General features: G+C 37.6%; 2 protein-coding genes across 4 annotated transcripts; both read right to left on the bottom strand.

Moving 5' to 3' along the window:
• Nucleotides 1–89: 89 nt before the first annotated feature.
• LOC135622643 (rRNA (cytosine-C(5))-methyltransferase NOP2C-like) lies at nt 90–14140 on the bottom strand. Of its 3 annotated transcripts, XR_010491132.1 has the most exons (16): nt 14012–14140; nt 13772–13914; nt 12520–12901; nt 10995–11142; nt 9477–9614; nt 9154–9216; nt 8250–8371; nt 6949–7189; nt 4896–5104; nt 2677–2777; nt 1834–1915; nt 1572–1636; nt 1124–1239; nt 589–1024; nt 212–336; nt 90–132 (listed from the first exon to the last, which is right to left on the bottom strand). XR_010491132.1 is itself a non-coding variant. In XM_065124658.1 (15 exons), exons 1-14 carry the CDS (start codon nt 14087–14089, stop codon nt 1125–1127), a joined length of 1821 nt encoding a protein of 606 aa, XP_064980730.1. In that variant the 5' UTR covers nt 14090–14140; the 3' UTR covers nt 425–1024; nt 1124. The 3 variants fall into 3 exon arrangements, 2 of the variants coding, with proteins under 2 accessions (XP_064980730.1, XP_064980729.1); XM_065124658.1 differs by lacking the exons at nt 90–132; nt 212–336 and having other exon boundaries at nt 425–1024; nt 12520–12711; nt 12778–12901; XM_065124657.1 differs by lacking the exons at nt 90–132; nt 212–336 and having other exon boundaries at nt 425–1024.
• A 210-nt stretch (nt 14141–14350) lies between these two features.
• LOC135622645 (uncharacterized) lies at nt 14351–15142 on the bottom strand. The gene has a single exon (XM_065124660.1). It carries the CDS (start codon nt 15087–15089, stop codon nt 14451–14453), a length of 639 nt encoding a protein of 212 aa, XP_064980732.1. The 5' UTR covers nt 15090–15142; the 3' UTR covers nt 14351–14450.
• Nucleotides 15143–15596: the final 454 nt, after the last annotated feature.

Genomic DNA, 15596 nt, shown 5'->3' with positions numbered 1-15596 from the left:
ATTGAGCACTGTGATATGTTGATTGCATGTGTTGGAAACGTATGCTGGTCACTACTCGATCGATAAATCTGATGGTACCCAGATAAAAATAGTGACAACCGATGTTCTCGGAAGGAGGAACCCATAAGTTGTCTGCACATTCAACTCTCAGAATTATACTTTTATGTAATATTTAACAATGATATTTCCTCCCCAGACGAGAGTAACGTACCTGCAACGATTTGCTTAAAGCTGCTTTTAATTGAAGATGATACACATGCTTCGTTGGAAACTGTCTTCAGAATATACTATTCTTCCTGGTTTCAAGCTGCCGTAATGCACATGATCCCTCCGCAGCTATGCAAATAACGAAGATATTTATGTTCTTTTCCAAACTGATCAACAAATTAACTTGCACTTATTTCAACATAATTACTAGTTGAGATAAAAAAAAATTATCAATACATTATGTGGCATCCCGAATAATCTCTTTTGTTAGGTCAGAAGCCAATTCATGTCACAAGGAGCTTCTTAAAGTCAAAAAGAGACTACAAATGGAGAAATTGCGACTGAAAAAGAGAGAATTCTTATTGAAAATGTCCTACCAACCTGTGAGACATCCAGATGACAAATGAGTTGATGAGAGAATGAATACCATGTTTTGAGCTTCAGCTGCGGCAAGGATAGCGTTTTTATAGATCAAACTCATCCTGTGCGGCGAACAAAGATAGAAGTCGGAGCAAAATGAAAGATTTCAAGCATTGGTTCTGTTGCAGTGGTGCACTAGCGTCTCATACTGACATGGTACACAAGACCGTAATAGAAGAGAATCTGTGCATAGACGTCTGGTATATCTGGTGAGTTGACCTTCCTGGCATCGAGTTTCCCAGCAAAATTATCTCAGATTTAACTTACAAGTCAACTTGATCCGATGACCAAATATAATAAACTCTTTTTTGTTATCACAGAAGTTGTGCAAGCTGCACTGGTCTTATCCATTGGTGTGGATGCCCATGCTGCACATCTTACACACGGGTGATTGTTCCTGACAAGAAAGGAATAATCATTAGCGAAGCATATTTTTAACGAATAAAAATATGAGATGCTCTAGATGGAATTGTCTCACATGATGCTCTACATGTACCTTAGAAGTCTTTCTCACCAACAACAAATTTTGCGATAAAGAAACCAATGGTATCGAGCGAAGATGATGGATCGAACCTCTGGACAAGTTCAGATTCGTTTTCTGTTAGCCATTCCCTGTGAATGAAGAATTTCAGACCTAATTAGAAGCTGAAAAAATGTTTTATTAAAGTAAAACCATTTCAACTTCACAAGATATTTGCTGCATCTTCCAGGAATTGTGTGAAAAAGAAAAAAAAACACATTTCAATTTCACTTACAATGATGATGGTGGCAGGCAGACAAGGAAAACATATATCCATACTACTGGAATTTAGTCATTCAGATTATTCACTACCTCAGGTAACTGAATTTTATCAAAGCTAAAGAGCTAGTTTGCTGATCAAAATTTTTAACATGCAAATGATTTAGACAGAAATAGAGCAGAAGAGAACAGAGAAGAAACTTACTCAACATATTTCCCACCAAACAGATCACAACGGCCAACTATACCAGGTCCTCCAATTTTTGGGTGCTACAATTTAATTAAAAGAATCAATAAAGATATACGCACAATTATCAGAAGTGACTGGCACTCATTCGCCAACTAATAAGCAAGTTCATCAATGATAGCCAAAGGCTCTAAATAGTAACCCTTGTCAAAAGAAAATAGGAGAGTCTGAGACCATAGTTATAGTACACTAAAGAATTAATGCAAATACTGGATCTTACTTGTGATGCCAGAGAGAGAAATTTGTATTTATCTAGAGCATATCGAACCAAAGCTTCATTCTCCCCTGGGTTTATCGTACACCTATAAGAACAAAGATTAATGTTGACAGCAGAATTTGAAATATTGCTCACTGCATTTAAAAAGAGCATTACAACACCTTGTACTGAAAATAATGATTTGATAACCCCGACAAATATTTAAAATATTTCAAACAAATATTGCTGCAAACAGTGATCATATGGATATCAAGAAAAGGGAAAAAAAGAAAAATAATCTCAAAGTTATTAGTATTGGGAACACTATAATATCTGAAAGAAAAAGGGGTCTAGGAAAGGTGTCAGGATCTGAACTATCTCATGCCTAGAATAGACAAATACTTGACATTTGCCATTATCCCACCATCATAGCATCATCAGCATCATTGCCACATAATCCTTGGGAATAAGAAACAAAGATGTAAATTATTCTCCATTATATAGCTGAAGCATTAGTTGGCTGATAATGGAATATTTTAAAAATCAGCAATATGGCCCGTGTTAGACAAGAAAGTTCACTTATAATATACAGCTAGCCGCTGGTCTATACACTTTTAATCAATGGGGTAATATTGATATGTGTTGTAGTTTCTTAATAGCATGATTTTCCTAGCAGAGTCTATAAATGAGAAAGGTTTTATACACATAATTTTTCCACTAATTGACAATATGATAATTTTTTTATAGCTAGAAGTTTAACATGCTAAAATTTGCTTAAAGGTTTTATCTTGAGATCCAGAAATCTTTTTTGGTAAAAAAACCACAGCAGTCATTGCCAAGTAGGATATTAAAGAAAAAACTACTCACGTAGAATATACTATCACTCCTCCAGGACGAACAAGTTGTACAGCTTGGTCAAACATCCTCCTCTGATACTTTCCATGATTTCTTAAAGATTCCATGGTCTCCTGGCATTATAAATCATGTCAAGACTTACTCTGAAAACAAAAACATAAGAAAATCAACAAAAACTATGTTTCATGGATAATTTGCAGTTTTATCTTAGCATTTGCAGCTCCGCCTATGTGTCTCTTACAAAAATTCTCATCATCTTAGAGATATGCCACTGTTTGCCACGGAAACTATCCTGACCCAGTCACATGTTGCAATATATTCCTAGCACACCATGGTTGTTGATGTCATTAAATTTATGACCCAAGAATATCATGGACAACCATTTGTGGATAATTGAAATTAATTCTAGCTCATATTTCCAAGTACTTCCATGAATCATTTTTAAGTTGTCCTGATAATTTTCAGTACATGAAATTGAGCAGATGAAAAGTCAATAACCCCACCCATTGGATCAACTGAATGGATTTATGGTGATGACACAAGAATCTTGATGTTAAGTATACAAGTAGATCAAGAATAAGAAAATATCAAATAAATGGACAGCAATGTAATAATGCAAGAAGGCAATGTAATAACTTTTCAAAAAAAGATGCCTCCTTATCTTTTTTTTAGCACTTGAGAATATGCCTCCTTATCCTTAGCACTTACAATTATTTCTCCCCTAATTAATGAGAGAAAGGTAACATTTAACTTATATTGAGATGACAACATAAACTAACAAGAGATCAGTGAGAGAAAAGATAAAAACAAATTATAAAGCAAAGTTCGTCGTATCAGCTGATTCTAATATGAAACGATGTACCATGCAAGGCCGCCTCAATATTAATTGATTCATTGCTCCTATCAGCTGAATTGAGTGGACCTGAGCACGGTTGGCTGATTTTGCTAATTTAAGCTCATGCTTAAGGAAAAAACAGGACAAAAGAGTGAAAAGGCGCCAAAAGAAGCACATGGCAGCAATAGGACACGAAGGAGACAGTGGAGGAAAGGTAAAATGGCATATAATTGTAAATCTAAAACAAAGGAGATGTTGGTATTATTTAATTTGCATTTGCTGCAACTATCGGATATCATCTACGATCACTATTGCAATATTCACTGTCTACCGAAAATAATCTAGTGGAGATAAAGGATCAGTTGGAAGAAAAACTAAGCACCTATTCTGGTATATCAGGAGGCATAAAGTATAAGGAATAAGAACAGCACTTCTCCCAGTGCAGAATACTGAATCATCTCATCCAGTTATGAAAGCAGTCTATGTCATTGTATGGAGAAGAAAAACTTTTGCATGGGTACCAGAAAGTAAAAAATGATCTATTTTCCAACATGTTAAACACAGCAAAAGTTGCTTATATCTTCAACTTTAATAATGAGTGAATATAATTTGAGAGTTAAGACATTGAATAAGAAGAAAAATACAGTGAAAACCATGACATTTTGTGATTTATGTAACAACGACAAGGAAAGTCTGGTGAATGAAGCTTCAGCTATTGCAGAGGACTACGAGAGACAATGTCCGTGACCTTATAACCCAGGTTACTAAGGAGCAACCTTACCACAGTGCGTTCCAGCATCACAATAGAATTTTCCCATAAATCTACAAAATATCAGTAATAGATCCAAAACATACGACCAATACAAAGTATAAACTAAAGAATTAATCATCTCATGCCCTAGAGGAACTGAAGTGAAAAGACCAATTAATCATTCTTGACACCAAGAAAAGATAAAAGGTATCTTATGTCAAATTATCAAACTGTGGTTATATGTCTGATTTTCTTTAGTATGGCTGTATAGTAGAATACCACAAATTGTAAGCACCTCAGTTACTCAGATGCCATTATATTCTAGAAACTATGATCTTAATTAGGAGTCTAACTGAGATGCCCCTTACCAACGATAAAAGACTGGTGTTTTGACACCAAAAATCACCAGACAAAATGGTAAGATAAAAAAAAGAAAATTACTACTAGTATGTAGCTAGGATTCTGTTTCATGCTGTGCCTTATCATGGAACTTCTACCACATTGAAGATACTGATAAGTCTCAGAGCCCATTTCTATGTGGTCACAACCACAGTAGAACATAAATAATAGACCCAAAGCTGCGTAAGTGGGATCAAGCTTGCTGAAGCAGCAATTCTCTGATATAGCATTTACTGAAAATCTTACCTCCCCAGCAAACAGTCGAGGTCTCAAGCCCAGGGCAGAACATGGAGCGTCAAGAAGAACACGATCAAAACTGTTAGGCATGAAGCCTTTTGAAGTTTCCACCCTACCACCCAAGGACTGATTTCTTCCTGGTCCATTTCTCTGTCGTGGTGCATTCTTCCTTTTGGCAGCATTGCTGAGATGTCTTCCATCTGTCTTTCCATTACTGACTACAAAATAAAATTGATTTGGTTATAAATGTTAGATGGAAATGAGGTCTGTTAACTATGGTCATTGGAAATCTATTGATGACAATTTATAAGTTCAGCAAGTAGAACCACACTAGCCCATTGGTCTAAAAACACACACACCGTACATAAATGAGTTAAAAAACAGTACTTGAACAATTTGGATTACCAACAAAGATCTTTTTTCAGCCATTGAACTTTTTTTCTGATAGCATCTTTAGATGACTATATAAATAATATTTTCTTTTACCATTTCAACTAATTCTGTTTTAGCCTTCAGCTTCCTCTCCAAATATCTCTAATCTGAATCATTTCACCTAGCCTTCTCCTATGGAATTTACAAGACTTATATGGGCACATAGGAAGCACCTTATACAATTCCCTTCATTTAATTCTTGGTATTAACAGTAATTTTTCATGTACACAATTAACAAAGCATGTATATCCTATAAGAACCATTCAGATTCAAACCACTAATGCGACTTTGGTTGCATAAAAACAAGAACCACCTAATGGTAGGAAATGAACATCATCAAGTGATTGATCAAAATGCTCAATTTTCTTGTAAAAATTTGCAACAAAGAACAAGAATCTGCTCCAGTAATCTAGCAAGCTAAAATATATTTAGAATAACTGAAAAATGGGAGTGTTTGTTGCTAACTATCATCATAAGTCCACCTATTATTACCAAGGACTACAATACCCAATGATACCGCCCGTATTGAGCGGTACCGTTGATCTAGCCCTGTATCAGACGATACGGGGCTGTATCGGGCAGTAACGGTCGAAAATTCGACCGTTACCGCCCGAAATAGGTCGGTAAAAGTCGATTTCTACCGTCGCTGCCCGCTACCGGGTGGTATCAGCCTGGCTACGGTGAGGGAAGAAGAAGCGTCAAGGGAGAAGAGGGATACCGGGTGGTATCCGGCGCCGCCCTCCCTCAACAATCCCGATCCAGAAGATAACAAAGATGCAACAGCTCGACTTCTTCTTCGCTACGTTCTTGGCCGAAGGCTGGAGACGTCTGCGGCCTTTGATGTCTTCACCGAACGTCGCAGATGAGGAGAAGACCGTGTTCTTCTCCTCGTCTGATGCAACGAGAAGAAAAGGAGGCAACGTTGCCGAGGCAACGTTGCCGAGGCAACAAACGCCTCTTTCTTTATTTTTTTATATTATTTTTATATTTTTTATATATTAATTTTTATATTATATATATACGTATCGAGCGGTATGCCCTATGTACCGCTCGGTATGCTCGTACCATACCGTACCGAGCAAAGCTCAATACGCCGGTACGTTACGAAATTATGAACCATGATTATTACCTGCATGCACAGAACACGAGTCACATCAGCAAGAAACAGTGTTGCATTTCTTGTGTGATTCCAAAGCAATCCAGCTCACCAACTGAACAATTTAAGAGCAAGTTCACACTAAGGGTGTTTAGCAAGCAAGAAGCATACACAACAACCAAGATAACACATGGAGGAATATACAGTCTGTCCTCTGGGCAGATATCACCAGTAAACAGGCTAAAGAGGATATCCAAATGCCAGAGAAGATGATACGATGCTCAAAAGGTAAGTATTTTCCTCATTGTTTGCCCTTTAGATTTTTCACATCTAAAACCAGATTGTGTTTTCCTTGGTATATAAAATCATTCAGAAGATATTTACATTAAAGATCAATAAATAACACAAGTAGCTCTTTCTTAGACCACAATCATGAACAATGAATAATTCTCCATGCATATAGCTGATGACTTGTGCACATGTTGGAAAACAAAAGAACAAGCTCCTATGCCTTACGTGTTTGATAGTTTTTACCTGTTTCTGATGGTGTAGCATTGATGCTGCATTTTTCCATCTCAATGTTGATCTTAACATCTGTAGAAAAACTAGATAAGCATGAATTTACTGCTGCAATGTCTGGTTCATCATTGTTGGAATCTGTTTTCTCAGAATACAACATTCCATTAGTCCTTTGCACAGATTTAAGTGCATCTAGCTTATATGCCTTTATACAAGTTAAATCCATCTCAGCAGCCAATTTCAAAACATCCATTACCTGAAAGCAATATATGCATGTTATGCTTGGAGATACTATTGATTACAAATATATCGAAAGAGAGGATACAAGGAAAGGTTAGCTTACGAAATCAACAGGTACCATAAAATACATGATATGCAATGATGTACGGCAGTCATCCTTACACTATCATCTAATGGAGGTAAAAATCTGCCCATTTGGAACTCTGTTGATAGGTCAATCAGTTCTAGTATATAACAAATATAGCTCAGTTATATCCTCATGTTGGCTGTCAAACAAACACAGATTGTTCCATTAAAATCATTGGCAGATCCTAGCCAATAATCATAAGTAATAAGGTCCATGCTAGCTATCATTGGTGTGAGCTCCTTGAACCACAAGGAATTGTCTGATTGGGCCCTGCACGGTTCAGAATAGACCCCAAAGGCATCTCTAGAAGAAGAGTCACCTTTGACCCTTTATTAGGGCTTGGTTCCAACCAATATAGCAACCAAATATAGTCTTATGAGGCCCCTGGATTGGGAGCCAGGCCTCTTCTAACCTATATTTTTTAACATCTTGGTAACCTCCATATATGCTACGAAAGGAGTTATATGGCAAGTTAACCAACAAGATGTCACAACACACAATAGTTACTCAATTACTCACTTACTCCCTTACAAAACAAAAAAAGAAGGCATAATCAGTCCATGTGGGTCCCACCATTATGGGTCTGAGGAGGGTTAATGTTTGGAGTCTTACATCTAAATATAGAGAAGAGTTTCCATTTTCATGACTCGAACCCAATGTCCTCCCTTATGCAACAGATTAAAGAAAAAACCTCTAAGGAGCAGCAAGGGCACGAGGACCCCGGCACTGCAGGGTCCAAGAGATTTAGATTTTGGTGTCCACATACGTGTTTCTATGATCTAATCTATGATGGCCAAGTTGCCACTGAACTAAGTTCATGAACTCGAATATAAACCCTTTTGTGAATGGTTCCAATGCAGGCTTATCTACAGTACCAGGTTGCTACTAGACATGGTCTAAACTGAAATCAATAGTTAATGGTTCAAGAATTAAAAAAAACAGATTTTACCTTATTATGAGATCTATCAGTAGCAACAACCTCTCCGTTGTCCCTCATAAGAATTGCAATCGCAGTCGTTTTCCCTCCAGGAGCAGCACACATATCCAAAATTCTTTCACCTTCTCTGGGATCTAAGAAACAGAAACATTATCTCAGAAGACTTAGAATTAAGGTATCCAACAACACAGGCACTATAAGAAATATCATAAAATACAAAATATAGTAAATATGTAATAACCAGAGACAATGTGTTGAACCATAAACATAAATAATTTGAAGTAACTCATAATATACTGTTGCCATCTGGCTATCATGACTCCTTCCAAAAAGAATGAAAAATTGCTACTTTAATTTATTTCGGCACCATTAAGAAATCCATAGGTAACATATGCAAACACTTAACTCCATAGGAAATGAAAATTTCAAAATTGATTGCAGCAAAACAGATTATTTTTGTACATATTTCATCTGCAATTTTTTAGAAAACCAACCAAGTTATAACAATCATTCCAATACGTACTATAATGCATCAAACAGATAAAGGTTACACAAATAAATAAATAAACCATCGGGTAGCTTTAAAAAGAAACATCATCCATACATAAGATATTGCATGAAACTTAATAATATCTAAGAGACAAATTACTATTTTAATAAGGAACTATATTTCTATTTTGATTACGCTATCTTCAGCCAGTAATAGATACTTAATATAATATATCTTCACAGTGAAATGCTTATTTAGAGAAATGCAGTCAACCCAGTATATGCACTTGAAGAAAATTATCTAGGAAAAAAAAATCAACAACACAAAATATGTTAGTAAAAACTAAAATAATTATAAAAATGCGAAATTAACACACAAAAAAAAAAAGCAAAGAGGAAGCATTGACAAACTTGACATTATTCATACCTAGGACATAAGCTGTAACGATGCTGGGCAAGTTTTGAAGAAAGATTTCGCCCTCAAGTACATCTAGCAAGAGAGATAGACAATCAAAGTCACTAAAAAATTTATGCTTCATACATAGGCAGTTAAGTCAAAAAATTGTGCTTCAGATATGAGCAGTTATATTTACTGCTGGATAGGGAAATTTTAAGTTTTTGATCATGTAGAAAGACTGCCAGATGAAATCCAATATTCTGATAAAATGCTAAATGACATAAGCTTAGAAGATAAGAAAGTTAGCTGCTAAAGAAACATTATACAAAAGTTTCATCACTGTGAATGCATACCATAAAAGGATGGAAGCTTGTATACCCTGTTAGTCATCTCCACAGCAATCCCTTCAGAAACACGGAACATAGAAGCCCTTGACAATGAAGTAGTACCTTGACCAATATACAGGCCATTTCTTTCATGATAATGGGGATCTATCATATTTTTATTGGCAATGAATTAGAGTCGATTTGAAGCATTAATGGCATCTTGAAGAAAAATACAACTAAAAACAGTAAAATTACAAGCCTAAACCATTAGAAAGAGAAAATCAACAAGTGCATAATGAAGTTCACTAAAATTTATTAGGTCTCCAGTTCAAGTCAATCCCTGGAGCAAGTTCCAGATTTGCTGAAAGAACTATTTTCCCAGGAGAAAAGGAAGCCTACAAAATTATGTACCCCTGACCAAGTGTTAAATTTAGTTTGCTGTTATCCTTCATTAGAGCCAAGACAATTAATCAGAAACAAAACAATAGCATCAAAGCGCTTTATAGAGTCTTGGCTCTTGGCTTGCATAATGCATATTATCATTAAAGCCAATAAAACAAGAAGATAAGACAAAAAGGATGTCCTAACAAAGAGAATATTTGCAATTATTTCTAAAGTTCAATCTATAAGTATTATTCGGATGCTAAGATCAGACCAACAAGAGAACCAAGTAAAAAATCTTTCTTTCCTTAAAATAAGAAATGGATTTGGCATGCACTTAGCAACATTGTTGTTGCTTTGGAAACATTGATGACAAACAAGTGTCTACGATTGATTCGGTCAAACAAAATACTAAGTTCAGACCCTATATCCTGAGCCCACTGAGGTCTTATTTCTGATTGGTTATGGCAAGAAAAGGCTGATCAAACTGCATCTCGATTTTCCATGATGCCTCATAATTACATATGGCCTGTCAAACCAAGATTTTTTTTTCAAAAAACCAAGAATGATAATAATAACATGGGACAATTTCTAGATGAATGAAGCGGGCCCACAATTTGGCACAATTATGCATCTGAAGCTATAGGCAACTTCCGCAACACTCCCAAACACAGAATAACTAACAGAGCTCTGACGCCTAGATTTTTTTATTTGTTGTTACGTAGAACAAGGAAAATGTGTTTTGACATTGTCCATTAGAAAATAACTAACAATTAGAGACATCTTCATCTATATGTAAAGAAAAGAATGTGGGCACTGAACAAAAGATATGCTTTTAGCATATTATGTTAAAGAATAAGTTTACGATTAAAAAGTAATTTATTAAATTCCAAAATAAACAAATCAAGGATTTTAAAACTGGTCCAAACACAGTTTCAGCAACCCATCAAATTGGTAAGGTATTGATGTACTGGTCATATCTAGCTTGCACCACTGGTATCATTTAATAAATAATAAAAATAATTCAAATTAATGGCATTTTGCTAGTATCAAGCTATACATTTCAACATTACTACTTGGTCAGGCCAGTAAATACCAGCCAATACATGCTGGTTTGACCAGTATCTAAAGCTTTGCTTTAAACTATCAAAAGATAGAGCTTACCTGATTCCAACCCTTGTAGGACAGTACCACGTGTAAAACCAACACCCCATCCACCATCAGACATACGCTGCTCAACAGCTACTGAGACTGCAATTACATCCCCTTTTTCAACATGTGCACTGCAAGCCAGAACACCAGGGACATATACCTGTGGATAAACCATTATACTCCAACTGCTTGAATTCATAAATTTCCTATAAAGTACATTTCGATTCCAAACCATCACAAACTTTGAAATGCTTTAAACAAAGGAGGGCTGCAGCCAAGTATGGGAATTTCAGAACTAGAGTAAGCATTAAGTACATCTAAAATGTGCAAAGCACGAGGGAAAATACATCTGAGTTGAAACAGATTTATCATAGGCTGCATAACCCACCAACATATTATAACATTATTACCAGCAATCAGTTTTAGCAAAGAAGTGATCGCTAGATGAGTAACTTGAAGAGAAAAAGACAAAGTTCTATCCAGTAAAGATGGCCTAGAAAATTCAAAGGTAAAGAATTTTAAAACATTGAATCTGTTGTCCAATATGAAAAGGAAAAAAAAAACAGTACATAGAACTACACTAAAACATGGAGTGGCCGATGGGAATTACTTAACATGCATGTGAAATCATACGTGAATTGGCAGTGAAAAAACAACAATTCCAAAAAGTTAATTTGGCACAGATGAATATCTAAAGCTGCATTTCGAGAAATTAGTGATTAGGATGGTACTGATCACAGTATCCAAGAGAAAAATCAATTGACGTGGCTCATTTATGTACAAAGAATATCTGTAAATCCATCTGTACAAAAAGATTAATTTACTAGAGGAGAAAGTAAAGATGGAGATAGAATGCAAAAGAATCACTAGGTCTTTGGATCAATGAGGAGATACAATAAAAAAACATGACGATGGCAGATGGGAAAGATCAAGTTTGTTACAACTTCGGAAAAGGGGATAGGATATCATACTGGCTTGTGAAGCATGTCATCAAGAATAGTTTCACCTGCAAGTTCCTCATTTAAAGTTCAACTACAGAACAAACCAATAAGTACCCATATGTAGATCGAGTAGAAATTAAATATCAGAAACCATCACCAATAATCAAGTAATACCCCTGATCATTGAAAAACCCTAGCAGTGTAGCTGAAGCTGGCTAAAAGAGTTGGCTTGACCAATAAGTATAAATATACAAATATAAAACAAGTAAAAATTTTCAAATAAAGTATAAATTTCTCAGACCACCACGACCGAAGTTGAATTAGAACTTACACATGTTGAACAGATACCAGAGGAAGAATCAACAGGAAATGGAGAGAGCTAACAAGATATAGGAGGAACAGAATCACAAGTAATAAAGAACATGAAGCAGATTGTGGTTACAATTCTTGAAAGAGTAAAAAACCATTTTAATGCAATGAACATCATGATTTAACACTGATAGAATGAAAGCAATTAAACAAGTAATACATATGACAAATTATTAATTGACAAGAACAAGCACATTGCTAACACTGCAACCATATTCAGAAAGTACCTGTGCTCCACGAAGAACTGCCTCAGCACATTTGCGACTCACAATTACTTCTTTCATGGGTTGGCAAGGTTGAATACCATACTGAAGCATATGTGGTCCCGAACCTTTAACAAACACAACATTATCAAGACCAGGATAAGGACACTTACAAATGGAAGGGCTTTCTGATGTTCCAATAGGAGTATCATTATCCTGAAGCAACCTTGAGTCAATCACATTACGGATAGAAGAATCCAACAAACTTCCTTCTTTTGGTACCTCATCTCCTTCAGCAGCATTTTCAAGCCTTTTCTCATTGAGAATGGCAATTAGCTTCCTTATAACTGCCTCACTTGTAGATTTCAGAGTATTCACACGAATGCAAGAGTAGGAAGAAGGGTGCCTAAACAAAATAAACTGTCAGTTGTTCATCTTCTGAAGAAGTATTATGCCTAGTCGAGCACAAGACCAGTAATAATGAAGAAAAAATAATGTCCAAACGTATCAAGATGACTATAAAAAAAGCGCACAGGGAAACTCCAAAGAACTTGGAGACATATTAAAGCACAAGTTCTCAAGTGTTAAGCATAAAGGGGAACTAATCTGCCAGGAGATCTTTGTAGTATTAAAGAATCAGTAGAACTCTCTACAAGATCAAAAACAAAAGGGCATGTCTCTCACATTTGCAACTCCTCTCATGATGATACGGGCAACCCTACTAATCAAGCAGGCTTCCTGGTGGCGAGAAATGACACCATATTCTAACACCGGAATACATAAGATAGTGACTAATAATGAAGGCAGTTGTTGAAATGAATCGAGTGAAAAATCTCCTTGAAATATGTTAATAAATTTCTCCAAACCAGATGAAGGCAGATGTGATCACTCTAAAAGAAACTGGCATTATGTAAAGGAAAATCTCAGAGTGAATGCTCATAGAAAAGATCTAACGTAATCATATTCTACCTAGCAACCTTCAATTACATAAAACCCACGGGAAATAGAGAAGAATGGAAGATAATACTAATTCTGAAACAAATAAGTTACAAGAAAGACATGGTCTAACGGTATCAAGATTCAAGATAATTGGTCATTGTAAAGGACACACAAGAACAAAATCTTCCTTTACTAATCAATCTTGAACTAGGGTTGCTAGTTTGGCATGTGATTGACAATCGCCTCGGGTTTATAATATCGTGCATTCCAATATCCCTACACAACTGTATGCTCGGAAAGCGCAGGGAGATGATATGGAAGGAGACGAAGAAGTTACGTTAGGGATTTGGAGATCCGGGGGAAGTGGTCTGCTCCGTAGGCCGCGTTAAAGTACTCCTCGACTTCTGGGTTCCATCGAAGTGTGGGGTTGTAGATGTAACGCTCCGGCGGCGGAAGAGAAAAAGATGAAGGAGAATCCATCTGGAAGGAAACTACATCTTCTTGACCGCCATCGATCGAAGAAAGAATACAAGAAGAAGAAGAGAGAAACGAGTAGGATTTGAGGACAGCGAGAAACCTGGAGAGAGGGGGCGGCGCTTGTCAGGTTCCGGCGGCGAAGGAGCAACGGCGAGGAAGCGGCCCTCGCTTTCTTCATTCAAAAGGGAAACCGACAAGGCTTTCTTGATTGCGCCTGCGTATTAGGGCTTTTCTTTTGTTGGGCCAAATGGGCCCGATAATTGAAAGCCCATTTTTTATTCACAACATTTCCCTAAGCTATCGAGAATAATCTCCTGACCGTTCGATGCGAGTGAATGGTTCAGATTTTTGCTAGCGATTAAAAGTCCATCGTTTTATCGAAAATGATCTCCTAACCGTCCGATGCGATTGAATAGTTGCTTTGTTATACCAAAACGACTGCAAAATAGGAGACGACCCCTTCTGATTTATTTGCTACTCTGCTGTAATGTAAGACATATACATATGGTTTTACATGTACGTAAGAGTCTAACTCGTCTTTACTCCCACAGGGATGTGTACTGCTCGCTGTAGTACGAAGTCGAGTGACATCTTGCTTCGCCATGACCCACCACCCCGACCTGGTCGCTGATGCACTCGTCGGCATACCAATCGACCAGGTCACTGCATGGAGATCCCACGCCCGCCGCCTCCATCTCCACCCAGCCAAAGGGGTCCTCGACGAGGTACGTCGACGACGTCGAGCAGCCATGGCTGTCAGGACCTGATAGAATGTCGTCCAGTCTGCAGTCCTCGCAGTCCTCGTGGTGGTGACCCGACTCCAGCATCGTATCGCCATTGCTGCAACCCGCTACCGAACCGGCGGCGGCGGCGGCAGCAGCGGAGATCTCGGCTTCGAGAGACCGGATCACCGGCCCGAGCCTGTCGTCGTCGGCCTCTTCCCCGTGTTTGTCGTCCGACAGCTCCATCTGAAGGGTGCCATCGATCTCCGTCAGCACGTCCAACGTTGCATCGTCAAGGGCCGCCTCCCACGGCTCTCTATCACCGGCTGCTTCCATATGAGCACAGAAGGATGAGAAAGGAGATGAGGCGAGCCTGCTGGTGATGACATGACAAGGTTCCATTAGGTTATATAATGCTTGTAGTGGAAGCGTCATGGATAACTTCGCCAGTGGCATGCCTAAAGTGATGACCACCTAACTCGCTCGCTACCCCTCCCTCTCTCTCTCTCTCTCTCTCTCTCTCTCTCTCCCATGCGGAGAGATGGATGGAGAGCCTGACTCACCAATCCAACCGGCCTTTCCAGCTAAGCTAAAGCATAGGTGGGTTTCGGAGCACATGAAACATGAGTAGCAGGCATCATGAGGCACAGACATAAACGAGTACGTGGGGCTCAGCGAATGAATAGATAAGAAAGAGGATGCAGCGCTCTTCTTCAGAACAGTCAATGATTCGAAAGAAATCATATAAGAAAAGGGGCAAAGTGTTTTCAAGAGAATATGGATAAGATTGTTGAGTTGCTGCATGGAAAAAAATATGGCAGTCATTTTATCTTGAGTTGTGACTGCACCCAACATAACAACAGCACATGAAGATGTTGGGAGGGTGGGGGGAGTTGAGGACATGTTCCAATGTCCTACGCATCTCTGAGAGATGAGACATGAACCCACCACCATCCCATTCAC

This window comes from Musa acuminata, chromosome BXJ2-9, assembly GCF_036884655.1.
Source record: "Musa acuminata AAA Group cultivar baxijiao chromosome BXJ2-9, Cavendish_Baxijiao_AAA, whole genome shotgun sequence".
NCBI lineage: Eukaryota > Viridiplantae > Streptophyta > Magnoliopsida > Zingiberales > Musaceae > Musa > Musa acuminata.
Note: the sequence above shows the minus strand (reverse complement) of the source record. Positions and strands in the feature narration are given on the sequence as shown.

Bases quoted from the DNA above. Each gene is read 5' to 3' on its own strand.
- LOC135622643 (XM_065124657.1), bottom strand. From the start codon at position 14,089: ATGAAGAAAGCGAGGGCCGCTTCCTCGCCGTTGCTCCTTCGCCGCCGG. The intron at 5,105-6,948 runs GTAAAAACTATC...TTTATTTTGTAG, and splicing joins TGCTACACCATCAGAAACAG to TCAGTAATGGAAAGACAGAT. The intron at 1,916-2,676 runs GTGAGTAGTTTT...TTGTTCTTATAG, and splicing joins GGAGTGATAGTATATTCTAC to GTGTACGATAAACCCAGGGG.
- LOC135622645 (XM_065124660.1), bottom strand. From the start codon at position 15,089: ATGCCACTGGCGAAGTTATCCATGACGCTTCCACTACAAGCATTATAT.